Below are 15,183 nucleotides of genomic sequence, written 5' to 3'. Positions count from 1 at the left end.
GGCTCATCATTATGTGATGAAAATAATAGCGAGAAATTTCTGAATATTGAAAGACCATAACAGTTTCAGTTATCTCCGAAAAATTTGACCCGATATACAAGATGATTTCAGAGAAATTCTCTTAAAAAAAATTTTTTTTCAAAGAGTATCAAGTAATTTTGCCGCTATTTTCTTCGTTACTATTTGCAAAGAGTTGAAACTTACACAAACTCTATAAATTTACCAACTCTTTTAATTTTTGAACCTAATTAATATATACGGCTATATCTTCTTTTATCTTCTATTTGTTAACTTGATGCTAATGAGCTAAAATGTAAACATGAAGACACGATGAATCCGCCTTTTCAGTCCTCTCACATGAAAACTTTTCACCAAACTATGCGTTTAGTCTTTGACATAAATAGTGCGAAAAATGGCTTAATCAAATGAGGCCTTTAAAAAGACGTATCGTATGCCATTTTTCGAACTTTATGAACTGAAATTTTGGTAAAGATGGATTCTTTCCCGCTTACTCGAGTCTTGGTTTGTGTTTTGCTCTTGTTTCCAGGTATTTCCTCATGATCAGAATTCCTTTCATCAGTCAGATCGGGCTGATCTTTTTCCAAACTAAAGTTAATAGCACCAGTATCTTGGAAAGAGGATGAAATGGACGGCATGTTCATTTTTCCTGTTTGCAGTTGGTTCTTAAAAACATTCCTTCCAGCAAATCCACGTACTTCTCCTTGCAGGTCATTCAGAGGCAGCAGCAAGGCCAGACAGCAAGAGAAAGACCATTTGGGACTCTTGAGCCATTCTTTTATAAAGCGATAGATGTATACAATATACTGAACTACAAATTTAAGAAACAATAGTCATAGTTACAAATATTCACTATAGGACTTTCTGAAGTCACCTCTCTTCTTAAAACATAAGCGTTGACTTGCGTTTTATAAGGCGGAGTCCTCCATTGCATTGTCTTTACTCTTCTCTATGAATATTTTTGCCTTAAGTTCAAGTCTTATAGATCACTTACTGAGTGAATGGTAACGGTACTTGCATATACATATGGACTTACTAACTTTGATAATTATAACTATTTATGAAGGTCACTCACTGTGGGTTACGACCAACGCGATTAATTGTGGACCGAGCAATTTTTGCAATCTTTTGCAAGGACGCGAAAAATCTTAAATTTTGCAGCTGCTTGCAAACCTGGACATAAGTACTATTGCTACCTCAATTAAGGCATTACAGTAATAAAATTACAGTTAGAATGGCAATTGAAGCTTAACCGATTTACACCGTCAACTAAATTTGGCCGAAAACCAACAGCAAGCACGGAGCTGGCATCGCCCTACTTGTGATTGGGGAGCTTAAGCAACGACGACTAGTCGACGACGACGGCAGTGACGACGTTGCCAAGAAAAATAATTTATGTCCTTTCAAACTTTATCGCGTCCGTTCGGACCCCCTCAATTTGTCAAATGTAGGCAACGTTATTGACATTTTTTTTTCGTCGTGGTGGTTGCTTAGGGCCTGTTTACACGGGGGTGGGGGACCCCAGGTAGGTGAGGTAACCCGCCTCATAATAAAATCTCTCATTTTATTTTGAACACGTTTACATGATAGGTGGGGTGACCCGCCACATGTTACCTCACCCATCATGGCTCTCCCACCTCCATGTAAAAAGGCCCTTAGTTTTCCTATTCACGTTTCATTCGAACTGTAAATATCCCGGAGGATTAATTAATGATAGGCAATGAGTATATAAAATAGGAAATACTGGTACATTTTGTCCCGTTCACTTCACTTTGTTATACTCGAACGGTGATTGGTGACTCACCTGCCCACCCCAGCAAGTAAGTCGGGTTCCAGAGTACCTATATTCAATTCAGCGTGTCTTGGGCTTGTCCCGGGTAAGGTTTATTCCCCATACCTAATTATAATGTTATAGATAACAATACCCGGGGATGAATGTTATAAATAACAATACCCGGGGATGAATATGATTCCATTGAAGGGTAAATTAATAACCGAAGTAGTTCACATAACTTACCTACGAGAAGACCGACTACTAGAGAATTTGCTCCAAACACCAGAACCTTGAACATGATGTTATCCACATAAGGATCGATTGAGGCAGGAATGTTCTCACTGTTAATTTTACTCACAGCTCCTATTCCCAAGTTTACAAAGGTCACAGCCAGAGATATCAGCATTAGTCTGTTCTCGAAAGGATCCACTATAGGGCTGACATAGGCAAAAAATATTCCGTAGAGTCCTGACATGACGCAAGCCAGTCCGACATATGCCCTGCTTTCACCACCAACCAGGATGAGGCCTGACGTGAGGACCACCTTCCGTACTGTGTCTACCAGTTCCCAGTACCACGAGCGCGGATGGTAGTTTTCGAAAAGGAATCGCAGGCCTGTGTTGACTTCACTGCTTTTAACTTCGATATGAGGATTTTGTTGCTCGTCTTTCATTTCATTCTTACTTGTAACGGTCAATCGCGCTTTCCAGAGAGCTACAAGTGATGCTGTGGGAAGAAGTAGTATGTAACCAACCGCGATGTAGGCAATGATGACTGATCGACTGTAGTCTGTACTTTCACAGTCGATACTGTAGTCAGTCTTAAGAAACTTTTGACAGTGGGTTTTCTTTTCGTCTGAACAAAGCAGACGGCAAGTTGGGGGAAGCACGCTAGCTGTATTGGAGCAGGTACTGAGATATGTCACGTACAGGAAGAAAAACAGGTTTCTCAAGATTAGCTCTTTCATTTGAGAAGATCTCCTTAACTTTTCTTCTTTGGAGGAAGCACTCCGTTCGAGTAGAAGCTTTCGTAAACAATAAATGAGAATCGCAACGATGACGGCTGTGGCATTCGTTGCAAGGATTGCAAACAGGCTGTTAAAAGCATTGAACTTTAGTTCAGGAAAGATGCAGTGAAGAGGGGCAATCTGAAATACATTAAGCTGTACCATCTCCGAATATTTTCCAATGACAGAAAGAGAATCTGGCCATTTAATGTACGAAAATGTCTCTAACAGTCCATCAGTGACTTGGTAAAAGCCAATTACAATTTTTAGCCTTCCAAGTATCATATCCACTGTGGATCTTCCTTTCTTCTCCTTCTTTTGCTTCCTTTTACTTGACCACAGTATGACTAAAATAATGACCAGAATAGCTGTCACCACGATCGACAGTTGTCCGATCATCCATTTCTTCGTTGGACACTTTTTGCACGTTTGAAACTGTTTGTAGTAGCCGTCACTACAAATCTCACACAGCGGTCCTTGATAGCCGTCAGCACAAGAAGAATTGAAACCGCCATAGCAAGCCTCTTGTTGTGGGCATTTGTGCGGCGTAGGAACAGTGTATGGGAACTCGATGAGGGAAGCATTAGTTGAAGAAGAGTTCCTTGAATCCAAGAGATTACGTGCAAATGATTCATAAAATTGTTTGTGGGTCAAATTCTCCCATTTCCACCAGTAACCCTTCTTCAGCTCAACATGGTCATCCACACATTGTAGTCCTTCTTCTTTGCATTGTTTGCAGCCTTCAAAAAGATGGGTACGATGAAATCCTTTCAAACAACTGCAAGCTCTAAACCCAGCAAACGTGGACGTATCTGTGCCTACAAAAAGCAAAATTCGGTTGGCCGAATTAATTGTATTTTTCTCAGGAAAATAATTGGGTTTTTTGCGTTTAAAACATAAATAAACTTGAAAGCTCTTTAGGTAATTGTAGGCTTCATTGTCCAATGGGTTGAAACCCAACAGAGCTTTCACCGCCTTGAATTATAAGGACATACTATAATTGACAGCAGTGGCGAACAGACAAAAATAAAACTAGAAGCAAAGCCCTAAGGATATGTGTAAATAAATTCTCGATTCAAAACGATATCAAGCATTTCTATCTTACTCGACAATTGTCTTTATGCGTGTTTACGTCAGACGACAAAATTTCGCCACCAAGCCTCGTTTTGAAATTTTGAGGTGGCAGAATTTTGCATAAGTGATCTGGTGAATTCCTATGAGAGTAGAGTTGAAAAGAATACTCACGCTCATTCAGTGAAAATGCGAAGAATTTTTCTTAGAAACTATGCTTGGTGGTGAAATTTGCTCGTCTGATGTAATCAAAACATAAGGGTCATTGCCAAAGCAGAGAATATTGTTTCTCTCCACCTTTATTTTCTGACCAGTTTTATCTCAACTTCTATAACGTCATCAGATACTTTGAACAGGGTAGCAGGGATAAGGCAGTTTCTGTACACTTTTTACATTCATCTACTAAATAACAACTAATCAAACCAGGTCAAATGTTCCACCAAAGACCCTAGTAATGAATTCATTACACAGAACTTATTAACCGAGAGCGAAGTCATTACAGGGCATTACAGGGAAATCGCTGTAATGACCGAACGGACGAGGTTAATAAGTTATTTGTGGCCTTTTTATCGTTATAAATATTTACCTGGGGTTATGAAAACCGGTTTAGCAAACATTTTGTGATATCTTTCAACTTCCCCTGTCTAATGGCTTGTTTACCGTGAGTTGTTTGCATATGTCGTTTTTTTCTTCGTTTTGTGGTTAGGGCTTTGTGTGGGTGTGGCTGTAGACAGAATTTCGCGAATTTCTACCCCCGTTCACTCCTTCCCTCTGTTTTTTTTTTTTTTTCTTTTTTTTTTCATCATACCCACAATTCTCTTTTCAAGACAAGTGACCAGCTAGCTTCGGTGCCTTTTAGTGGTTTACATTTCGTTAATGGTCACCTTGAGAAAAATTTTCCGGAGAGCATCATGTAAAGCTCTGAAATGGGACAAAGTTATTACGATTCGAAGAGTCTGCGTTGTCCAATACAGTATTGTGTTCTCGTTTCATTTGGCTAAACGGATCAATCACCCTGATCCGGGCTGAGAGAGAAAGGTATGATATTGTTCGCTTTTCTAAAGTGACCACTAAGTCTTTGGCCTCGGGAACAGGCTCTTAGGATTCAAATGAATTAGGCGAGAGCAAAATTGCCGGTGAACTAGGCAAAGACTTAGTTTTTTCCGGTGTGAAGTCAGACTCTACGCTGGACTGCCGACCGTATGACTCTACATCCGGGATCGTGAATAAGATGAGTGTAAGAGAAAAGTCCAGAGGTGTAAATCTGCAATAAGGCTGAGTTTTTCAGAGTTATTCGATGATATTTGGCCTGTAATGGAAATGTGAATAAAGTGTTGTTGTTGTTGTTGTTGTTGTTATGTTATGTGTGGTTGTGGATAGTCTTATCAGTGCCCGAAAGTGTGTGATTGTGTGATTTCCGCATGGTGTTCACAGGTATATCGTAGTGTGGCTGAGCCGTTTCGCTTAAAATATTCTGTGCCAGCCATAAAAACGTTTCTTCGGTGTTAGCTGATTGTACCTGGGATAAGCAACTCTCGACTCAGGAAATTTGGATCTAGGTCTAGTTTTAGCGGGCTCTAATGGCTTTGAACCAAAAGGCCGGTTTTTGCAGATACGAAGGTGATGATTTGTGTAGTATGTTTTATTCAGTTTGTTGTCTATTCCAACTATGTAAGTTGTTATGTAAGCCTTAACCAGGCACCTTTTCGCTGCAGTTCAGTCAACTTTAAAATTTCTAGACTGAAATGACACCAGTGTGAAACCTCACGGAGTCAGATTACTGAATAAATGTTCTAAAATTTGCGTCATTTTAAATTTGGACTCGTTGAAATGCTGCAAGTAACTAGTAACTTACTGTCCGAAGTTAGATAAGGGCTTTTAATCGGCCTTTGAATGAAGTTTTATAGTGTTAAAAGGCCAAGTAGTATAATGAGTTGATTTTTTTGCTAACCCGGTTTTCAAAAATCCAGGTATATTTAAGATACCGGAAGTAATTCAGCCTGCGAACAATTAAAACTAATAACTGGCCATTGGATAACTTAAAAGAGCACGCCATCTCAATGAGTTGTACACTTGAGTCCGCGATACAATCATGTGACACTGGTCAGCAGATACCCTTTTAGACAGCTGTCAATTGATCATAACATGGATGTCCATCCACCATCAGGTTAAACACAGATCGTATATGCCGTGGACACCTTGCGAATAATTCCCGGTCGTTACAAGAAAATTTTGCCAGCTTAGCAGCCAATCAGAACGCTGGTACTATTGTAGCCATATAATGATTGACATTTTGAAATCTTGTGGTGATTCTTACCATTCTTACTAGCATCCAATGAGCATTAAAATCACCAAAAGATGGTTAAAATTATTTTTTTTTCTTGTTGAGTTCGATAAAGAATTTTATTCAAAAACCATCGGAGACGATTTCTCTTAATCTGATCGAATGCTGAGAATCTGCATCGCGAAATTCACTGACCATTGAGCATGCAAGACTGCAGATCTGAATTTGATATCCCTGCCATTATGAATATAATCTGTTTGGTCTGTGTTTGACTGGATTTTACTATAAAAAATGCCTACCTTGTGGACAAGCAATGCACTCACGGGCGCTTTTGCCAGGTGCCTTAGTGTCTGGGACAAAAGTTCCATTTGGACATCTGAGACAGCTGTCATCGACAAACGCTATAGTATCCGAATAGAAGCCTCCTATAAGAAAGAGTAGTCAGAGTGAGAGTGTTTTTTTGATATTCCATCTTTATAAAAAAAAATATGACTAAAATAGATCTCCAGAGCCAGCAAAAAAGTAGTTCGGGGTAAAATTGCAGGGTTACAAAATCCTTGGCTTTTGGTCCGACGTTCCTTTTTCAATTTCCTGACCTAAAAATAACCTGTAATTCCCGTAATATGATTAGTTTCTTAGGACGGACTTTACTATTGCATGATTTGGTCGTATTATAATAATTTACGAATCCAATAGATGTGGCTGGCTGGATACTGGCAGAGTTCCGGTTTGTGCGTTTTTATGAATCGAGATAAACGAGAGCTTTAGCATCACGTACACAGCAAGCGGCGAAAGTCAGATTTAAGTTGAGAATTTCTCAAATTATAAAATAAGCCGATAAAAACAGCACAAGAACATTCTTATGGATAAAAAATTGCTTCAAACTGCTAGTTTATGTGTAGAACTAATGAACGGTAAACGACAAGTGAAGGAGAAACTTGATCACGTGGTACAAATTCGCGTTTGCCTTTTGACAAAAACGTGATGGGTCCGTGCTCTCTTCGGCCAATTTAATTTTTCATTTTTCTAACAAAAAAGGAAAAAGGAAATTTACTTATCCTTATCGCGTTTACACATTTTAGAGTACAAAAACAAAAATAGAAAAATAGAAAATGGTCATGAAAATCGATCATTTTTTTCATTTTCCTAATTTGACGCTCAATTCAAAAATACCACAAAAACTGTAAACGGCTAAAAGGAATCAGTGGTCGGTTCCGGCAGTTCTACTTTTGACTAAAAACGCGGATTACGAAAGTGAAAAATGCCTAAAAATCAAGGTCTTTATGTGTATTTAACACCCAAAACTAAAAAAAAAAGGTTGCCCTTTTTTAACTTTCACTCACCGTTTTAAAAACCTAAGAAAAGTTCCCCCTTTTCTTATAAAAAGCCGGATATTTTTAGGATTTTCCTTCAATATAAAGTGAACCAACTTTCCTGAGTAATATATATATTTCACTAATCGCAAAAAGCTAGCAAGAGAAATTTCTTGAGTTTTTTCCCTTTTTTTCAAACCCGAAAAAAGTCGTCTTTTTCCCTTTTCTTTGTTTGGGCTTTTTGGCTGGCAGCTGTCAAGGTGGAACTCAGCGGTGATTCGCAGAGCTTGACGCGCCCTTTTTTCCCGCCGTTTGTCAATTGGTAATGTGACTTTCAGTTTGAATTTGGCACCGACCATTATGGCGTATTTTGAAAGTAATATTAACGTGATAAGCAGTCAGATAAAAGCGAACAAAAATTAAACATACAAGGAGATCAGTAATTTATTTAAGCAAAGGGTTTCCCGAAGTTCAGGAGGCTTTTCTGAACGAAGAGGAGATAGATGCTGTCATTCAACAGTGTGTGAGCGAGGTAAGACTCTCAGCATTCTATTTATTTCTGTATTGTAGTTATATATTACATTATTTGAGACAAATTCGTCTCTAATATCAGGTTGCAACAACTTATGGACGAAAAATGATGAGGGGCTGTGTTCGCAGCAAGGGATTACACCTAATCGGAAAACAGGTAGCTATATCTAAGTCGTTGAGACGTGTCAATCCAGCGGATCATGCGAGACGGGGGGAGGACACCGTGCGTTGAAGAAATCCGGTTCCCTATAATGCACTTTACTATGGAAACAAGCTACATTGCGACCAGAATTAAAAACTAGTGATGTATGGATCTACGTTGTATGCACTTAGCGATGGTTGCAGGTCAAGAATCCACGCCTAAAAAACAATGCAGTCATGCAGTCAATCAGGGATCACTTTCCCTTTGTAGGTTGGTAAAACCCAGTCTCCCGCGCAGCCATTCTCTGCCTCTTAAGAGGTACAAGAGAAATTCAAATCTGCTTGCATGGACTAGTCTACGTTTAAATTCTCTGCTAAGAAGGGAGCAACTTATTGTGGGCTAACGAACGTTCAAGTCACAAGCTTGTCGGTATTTGCCAGACCAAAACAATATGCAGCTTAAATGTAAGTTTTATCTATTTATTTATTTATTTTATTTTTTAACCTAAGCTGTTGGAATTTTTATAATATTTTAAACACCTTTTTGTTGTAAATGTTATCATCTCTTTGTATACCGTTTTAACCTTGTGAAATTTTTTTTTGATTTTTGTTTCAGCTGATCTATCTTTTGCAGTACAACAATGTAATGTACTTTAGAAACGCTTGCTCTATGTTGATCTCTGCAGGGAGATGCTCCTCTGTGAGGGCATTTTTGATATGATAAGAGTTGACCATGGCGCTAAGGCTTACCTGATGCTTTTTTTGCAGAATCTATTGAGAAACGAAAGGGGAAACCTGAGTTGCAAACCGTATATCCAGACACAGTCTAGGCAACTAAGTAGAAAGGAGGCGTCCATCGGGGTTAAGTGTACTATAAACGCGATACTGCAACGACATCATAAGGATTTTGTTGAGACTCATTAACACTGCTATACCCCTTATTCCGTTTCCATTATCAGAATTTGCCAGCAGAACACAAGTGGCCAGAAGTCAATCAGAGAGTCATTTACCCGATAAAAGATGTTATTGTGAGGATGGAGACCAATCTGATGATAAACCTAAATGACGCTGCTGTAAAACTTTGCCTTTCTTTCATTACCATGAATGTAGCTGAGATCGGACTCAAGAGGGTGCAGGAATCCTGGAATTCGCATCCGATTAAAGGTTAGACTCGCGGCATAGAACACATCTAGCACAAGAGCATGTTTGAATGAGAACCAACTAACTTCCTCATACAAGACGTCAAACAATTATTTATGCCGTTGATGCATACTACAATTAAAAAGATATTACTGTTTGTACTACTGAGAGAGAAAGAGTTGAAAAATCCAAAGGTCTTCGAGGCGTTTTTCCTATTTGAGAAAACGCTTTTTCTTTTAAAGTAAAGCAATTCTTAACTGACGACATTTTCTAAGAAATAATTGCTTTATGTCAGTTCTTCCAGTAAACCAATAAATACTCATCACGTATGTGTTACAGATACTTTACGGGTTCTTGACTGTCACGCGTTCTATCAGCTACTAAGATTTATGAGTTCGAGGTCATATCTGTTTATTATTTATAACCCTTTTCCTCTCTTTATTTTTGTTTTACAGAAAACAGCGAGAGAGAGAGAGAGAGAGACCCTGGAAAACGCTGGTCACGTGTCGCCCAAGATCTGGGAGATTACAAACAAACGATTTGGGGGAGGGGCAGGTAAGTGTGAGATTTGTCTCTACAGAGTTTAGACAGGTCAGTGCAGCCATCAAACTGTGTACCTGACCTGATCTTGAACGCGGAAAATAATGCACAAAGTCCTTTGACAGCGAATGCGTAACTTCCTGCAGAATATCTGCATGTTAATCGGATGTTTATCAGCGATGCTTTCATTTGGCACATGCAACGGAAATCGCGGAGGATTCACCGTAAATAATTTAGGTATCCTGGTAGTAGTAATCGTATCGAAACGCACTAGACTTGAATTGCCGTTTATATGTCGTGGAGGCCACTTTAGAAAACAAATGTACTGTATCTGTATGTGTTTTCAAGACTACTATTATGCAAGGCGCCGAAAAAATGTATCAAGCGTTGCTGTCCTCACCCGCGACCTCGAACTGCCTCGAAGCAACAGGAAGAGAGAGAATACGCGGCTCGGACAGTCAGGCTGATTGTAAGCTATCGTTCAAATGGAAACAGGTAAAGAGAATCTTAAAAGAAAACATTTTTAGCTAAGGCTCTGTGTTTTTGCAGTTTTTGTCGTCGTTTATAATTATCAGGATAGCCGTAAGCTTCTTTGTTAAAAAATACCATATGATATGGCTTGCACAACTGCCAACCGTTTATTGTTCCTTATTAATTTTCTGGTATGCTTTAGAGGGTTTTTGGAAATCACTGAGCCACATGTGTTTTTACATAAAGTTTTCATATTGACCATAAACAACAAAGCCTTTGGCTTGGAAGGTTATGTTGTCTGTTTTGTCTCTGTTTATACTATTTCCTGTTGTCTTACATGTCGCGTTGGTATATAACTATTTCTATCTTTGATCTTTTACCACGTTTCTTTTGCCGCATCATGACAAAGGTTAGGGGGTGGAAAATCCAGACATTTTAGGCTATAGCTTTCCGTGAAGTCACTAGATCTAAAATATTACTTTGATCGTAAATGTATTAACCAGGGGCACCCAAAGGCAATTTTCGAGAAAATATCTGTTCGGAAGACGATTTGAGAACTAGAATTTTCGGTACATTTGTAGCTATTTGTTGTAAAATTTCTTGCTTGCCTGCCTCTCCTAGTTTTCGAACATCTACAAAATGGTATAATTACCCATTTTAAACGGATATTTACCCTAAAAAAGGCCACCTAGAATTTTCGGGAGCCTTTTCCTGGCTGAAATTTTTCGAAAAGGTAAGTTTTGATCCCTATAATTTTCGGATCACTAGACTTTCAGCTAGGAAATCCGAACAGATGAAAAGTTTTTAAAATACGTTCAACAATGCTATGTTAAGTGGTTTTGAACAATATCTTCGTTGGGTGCCCCTGATTAACTAAATTTGTTGCTCTCAATGTAACTGCCATGTTTTGTCCTGGGGTTTTGTCACGCCGAACCGCTAAGACCTCAAACGGTGTAGGTTTATTTGGCCCGATTACCAGCCGCTGTCAGACAAGCATTGAAACTTTAATATAGAAGTTCAACATACAGGGATTTTACCTTCAAAAAATTAACTCGCTTGTGTATAATAATTGATTCCTTCTCTGATAATTCACTTATTTATCTGATAGTTTTGTTTAGGCAGAAATTTCCTTTAGTTTCAGTTATAGTTGTAGTAGGGTTAGCAAATCTATCTTGCTGTTGCGATCACTGCGTGAACGTCGCGTGAGACAAAGGACTCCACCCTCAAAAATAATTTTCTTCTGGAGCCACGTGACCAGCGTTTTCCAGGGTCTCTCTCTCTCTCTCTCTCGCTCCGTCGGACGGGTAGGAGAGAACCCTGGAAACGGGGTTGCCCGTTGATTTGAAAGAGGGGCAATTTATCACTTGCTAGGAGTATAGACAATATCACGGTTTTGTTGGCAAATACTATAAACTAAATTTTGAGAGGGCGTTACGGCTATAAATTAACGGCTAGCTGGGTATATATTTTCTGCCAATGCCGCCAATTTAAAGCCGTAATACTGTCTCAGTAGCGATTCAGCTGTTTTTTTTTCTGAAAAATGATACAAAAACTTTGTTACGCTTACTAGTCGAGAAGTGTTGTCATAGAGATTTGTATGCGTTATCAGTTTTTGTTTTGTAGGAAAATATAATCAAAACACGTAATTTTCGCGCTTAAAATTTTAATTCAAACAAAAAAAATTATGCCGAAACTTACAAAAAAGTTGAAACTTATTTGGCATGTTTGAAAATGCTGTAAAGATCCAACTTTTTCGCCACTACTGTTTACGGCTACATGTTCACGCATGAATTCACCGTTAATCATTTTGATAGTTTTTTAATGGTTTCGTTTCTGATTCTGTTGAAATCACTGCAGTGTATATACCAAAACGATGATTAACCTCAAGCTCAGCAGTTAATATTATCGCCGTCTCAAACGCAATCAAAAGAGACACTTGGATCGTGATAAATCTTCAAATTACGGTGTTTGTATAAAAACCAATGCCAACAACCTCTATTCGGAACAATTAGGTACTAGGCAGATACTCATAACTGCTAATATAGCCCCTTTGCTGATCCCCCCCCCCTGAGATGGAAGCCCATGTACATCTAAAACAAAAAATACAACCGATTACATGCCTCCTCGAAGCTTCCCTTGTTTTCAGTGATATTAAGCACTTTGACAGAATTCTGCACTACTTCAAACAGAATATTGGGAAAATTATTTCGGAATAATTGGTTTATTACAGCCTTATCATAAACGCGGGATGAACCAACAAAGGGTATTGTTTGTGTACAGTTTGGAATTGCTGGAAATTTATGTCGAAAAACTAGGAAATGCCAAGAGCAGTGAATGATACTTACAGTGCGAATTCTGAAAAAAATTTCTCACAATCGAGCATAAGATAGTGAATGAAAAAAACGACCACTACCTTACATTTGCGCGAGTAACAAGAAAGTGCCCAACACTACCAGGTTCATGGATCTGTGGCTCAAAATTGAAACCCTCTAAAGAGGTAGACACGAAAAACATTTTAAAAAAGTAGTCCTAAACTGCTCTACATAAGAGGCAAAATGAAATAAAGGCCTGCAAATAAACAACTGTCAACTTTTTTCGTTTTTCAAGAAAAGGGCATAAAGCTGAAAAAACTCGCGACATTTCTCTTTCCAGCTTTTTTGCGATTAGCTATGGTGAGATGTAACTATTACTCAAGAAAATTGGTTCACTTTATACCGAAGAAAACTCCTGAAAAGATCCCGCTTTTTATGAGAAAAGGGGGCACTTTTCTCAGATTTTCACAACGGCAAGTGAAAGTTAAAAAAGGCATCCTTCTTAGTTTTGAGTGCAAAACATACAAAAAGACCTTGACTTTTAGGCATTTCTCACTTTCGAAATCCACGTTTTTTGTCAAATGTAGAATTGCAGGAACAGACCACTGATTCAATACTTGCCATTTTTTCATTTTTCTTATTAAAATGGAATTATGGAAAATCGGGCGATAGGTATGCGATTGTTCTATTTTTTTTTTTTTTTCATTTTTTGAACAAAATGGAAAAAAAGACAAAGAACGGTGCGAATGAATATCTTTCTTTCATTTTTCAGTTTTTCTATTTTTTGGGAAAAACGGAAAGATAGAAAATCGAGTTAGGAATCGGAGATTATTTCAATTTTCTCACTTTTCTAACTATACCGAAAAAATAAAAAATAGCAATATATCGCTTTTAGCTGTTTACAGTATTTTTTGAATTTTTTAAGCGGACTTCAAAATTAGAAAATGAAAAAATGATCGATTTCCCTGACCGTTTCCTTTTTTCCATTTTTTTTCTGTACTTTAAAATATGTAAATATGATAAGGATAAGTACTAGTTCCTTTTTCCGTTTTTGTTGGAAAAATGAGAAATTAGATTGGTCGAAGTGTGTAGGGACCATTTTACCTGCAGGACATTCGACGCATTCTAGACGACTTTCATTTACAAAAGTACCAAGTGGACATGGTAGCAATTCTGTGACACCAACAGTTGCATTCGCAAAACCAGCTCGCTTAAATGCATCGAGTATTTCTGCGTAGTCGCTGGATGAATAACTCCCAAGGTTAAGGGGAGTGGAGCTATCTTGACCCAAGCCTCTAAATTAAAAGATACAGATGTTTCAGTAAAAAAAAAAAATATATATATATATATAATGTAAGAAATTGACGTTAATGTCGTTCAAAAGACAGTTTTTAGTAACTGCACTTTTAATTAGATATTTAGTTGGACATATTCTCATAATTATATGAAAAAAAAGAAAGAAGATATATCTAGATTGAGTTCACAAGTTTAAAGAGTTGCTAAACTTAGCCGGCAATCTGTGGAATTTTCAGGTTTTTAAATTACAAGCAATATATCTATATATATATCTAGCCGAATTTTTGAAAACATACCTCAAAATGGACCAGAATATTCGCATATATAAATTGGACGTCCCAGAATATAAGGCCAACGTAACAAAAACCTATAGGAAAGCCGACATTAAGCAGCTCACGAAAATCGACGAGGAAGCCAGGACCATTACAAAAAAACTTAACATAGACGACCAGGTAGAATCTATGGCAATGAAAGAAGCGTTTATAACGCTAAAGGACCACAAAGAAAATTTTGAAAATAAGCCTACTTGTAGACTGATTAATCCTTCAAAACCGGAGATAGGGCGTATAAGCAAACAAATCCTGGAAGAAATAAATCGGAAACTCGTCGACATCACAAAAGTCAACCAGTGGAAGAACACATCCTCCGTGCTTCAATGGTTCAAGCAGCTGGCTAATAAAGGCGGCTCGGCATTTATATGCTTTGACGTCGTAGAATTTTACCCCTCAATTACCGAAGCCCTCCTAAAACGCGCCCTTGACTTCGCCTCTGAACACGTGAACATCTCAGCCGACGAACGACAAGCAGTCATCAATTCCAAGCACTCTCTGCTATTCAGCAAAGGCCAACCATGGGAAAAGAGAAATTCAGCATCAAATCTTGACGTAACCATGGGAAGCTACGACGGAGCGGAGACTTGTGAACTGGTGGGCTGTTATCTCCTGTCGCAGCTAAAGCAGATCCCTGGCATCGAAATCGGCCTTTACAGAGACGACGGGCTTGCTGTACTCAATCAAACACCAAGGCAGATAGAGAAAGCAAAAAAACAAATATGCCAGATATTTGCGAACAACAACCTGAAAATCACAGTTGATGCAAACAAGAAAGTTGTTAACTTTCTAGATGTAACACTGGATTTAAACACCGGAAAATTCAAACCATACTCCAAGCCATCCACCACCCCGCTTTACGTTCACAGTCAATCGAACCACCCACCCAACATCCTCAGAAACATACCCGCAGCAATTAACCGGCGGCTATCCAGCGTTTCTTCCGACCACGAGGTT

The 15,183-nt window shown here is 38.5% G+C and overlaps 1 protein-coding gene across 1 annotated transcript; it reads right to left on the bottom strand.

Annotated features, from left to right (window-relative positions):
- Positions 1–228: 228 nt before the first annotated feature.
- On the bottom strand, positions 229–14,219 carry LOC140927466 (uncharacterized). The gene is made up of 5 exons (XM_073377129.1): positions 14,194–14,219; positions 13,706–13,896; positions 6,453–6,578; positions 2,036–3,616; positions 229–829 (listed from the first exon to the last, which is right to left on the bottom strand). Exons 1-5 carry the CDS (start codon positions 14,217–14,219, stop codon positions 435–437), a joined length of 2,319 nt encoding a protein of 772 aa, XP_073233230.1. The 3' UTR covers positions 229–434.
- Between the last annotated feature and the right edge of the window lie 964 nt (positions 14,220–15,183).

This window comes from Porites lutea, chromosome 1 (assembly GCF_958299795.1).
Source record: "Porites lutea chromosome 1, jaPorLute2.1, whole genome shotgun sequence".
Lineage (NCBI taxonomy): Eukaryota > Metazoa > Cnidaria > Anthozoa > Scleractinia > Poritidae > Porites > Porites lutea.
The sequence above is the reverse complement of the archived record's forward strand: the minus strand, read 5'-3'. Positions and strand labels throughout refer to the sequence as shown.

What these genes read in the sequence shown, in the direction of transcription:
- LOC140927466 (XM_073377129.1), bottom strand. Translation starts at nt 14,219, where the DNA reads ATGCGAATATTCTGGTCCATTTTGAG. An exon ending in ATGCGTCGAATGTCCTGCAG is followed by an intron (nt 6,579 to 13,705) that starts GTAAAATGGTCC and finishes TCTTTCTTATAG; the next exon opens with GAGGCTTCTATTCGGATACT. An exon ending in GTGCATTGCTTGTCCACAAG is followed by an intron (nt 3,617 to 6,452) that starts GTAGGCATTTTT and finishes TGCTTTTTGTAG; the next exon opens with GCACAGATACGTCCACGTTT.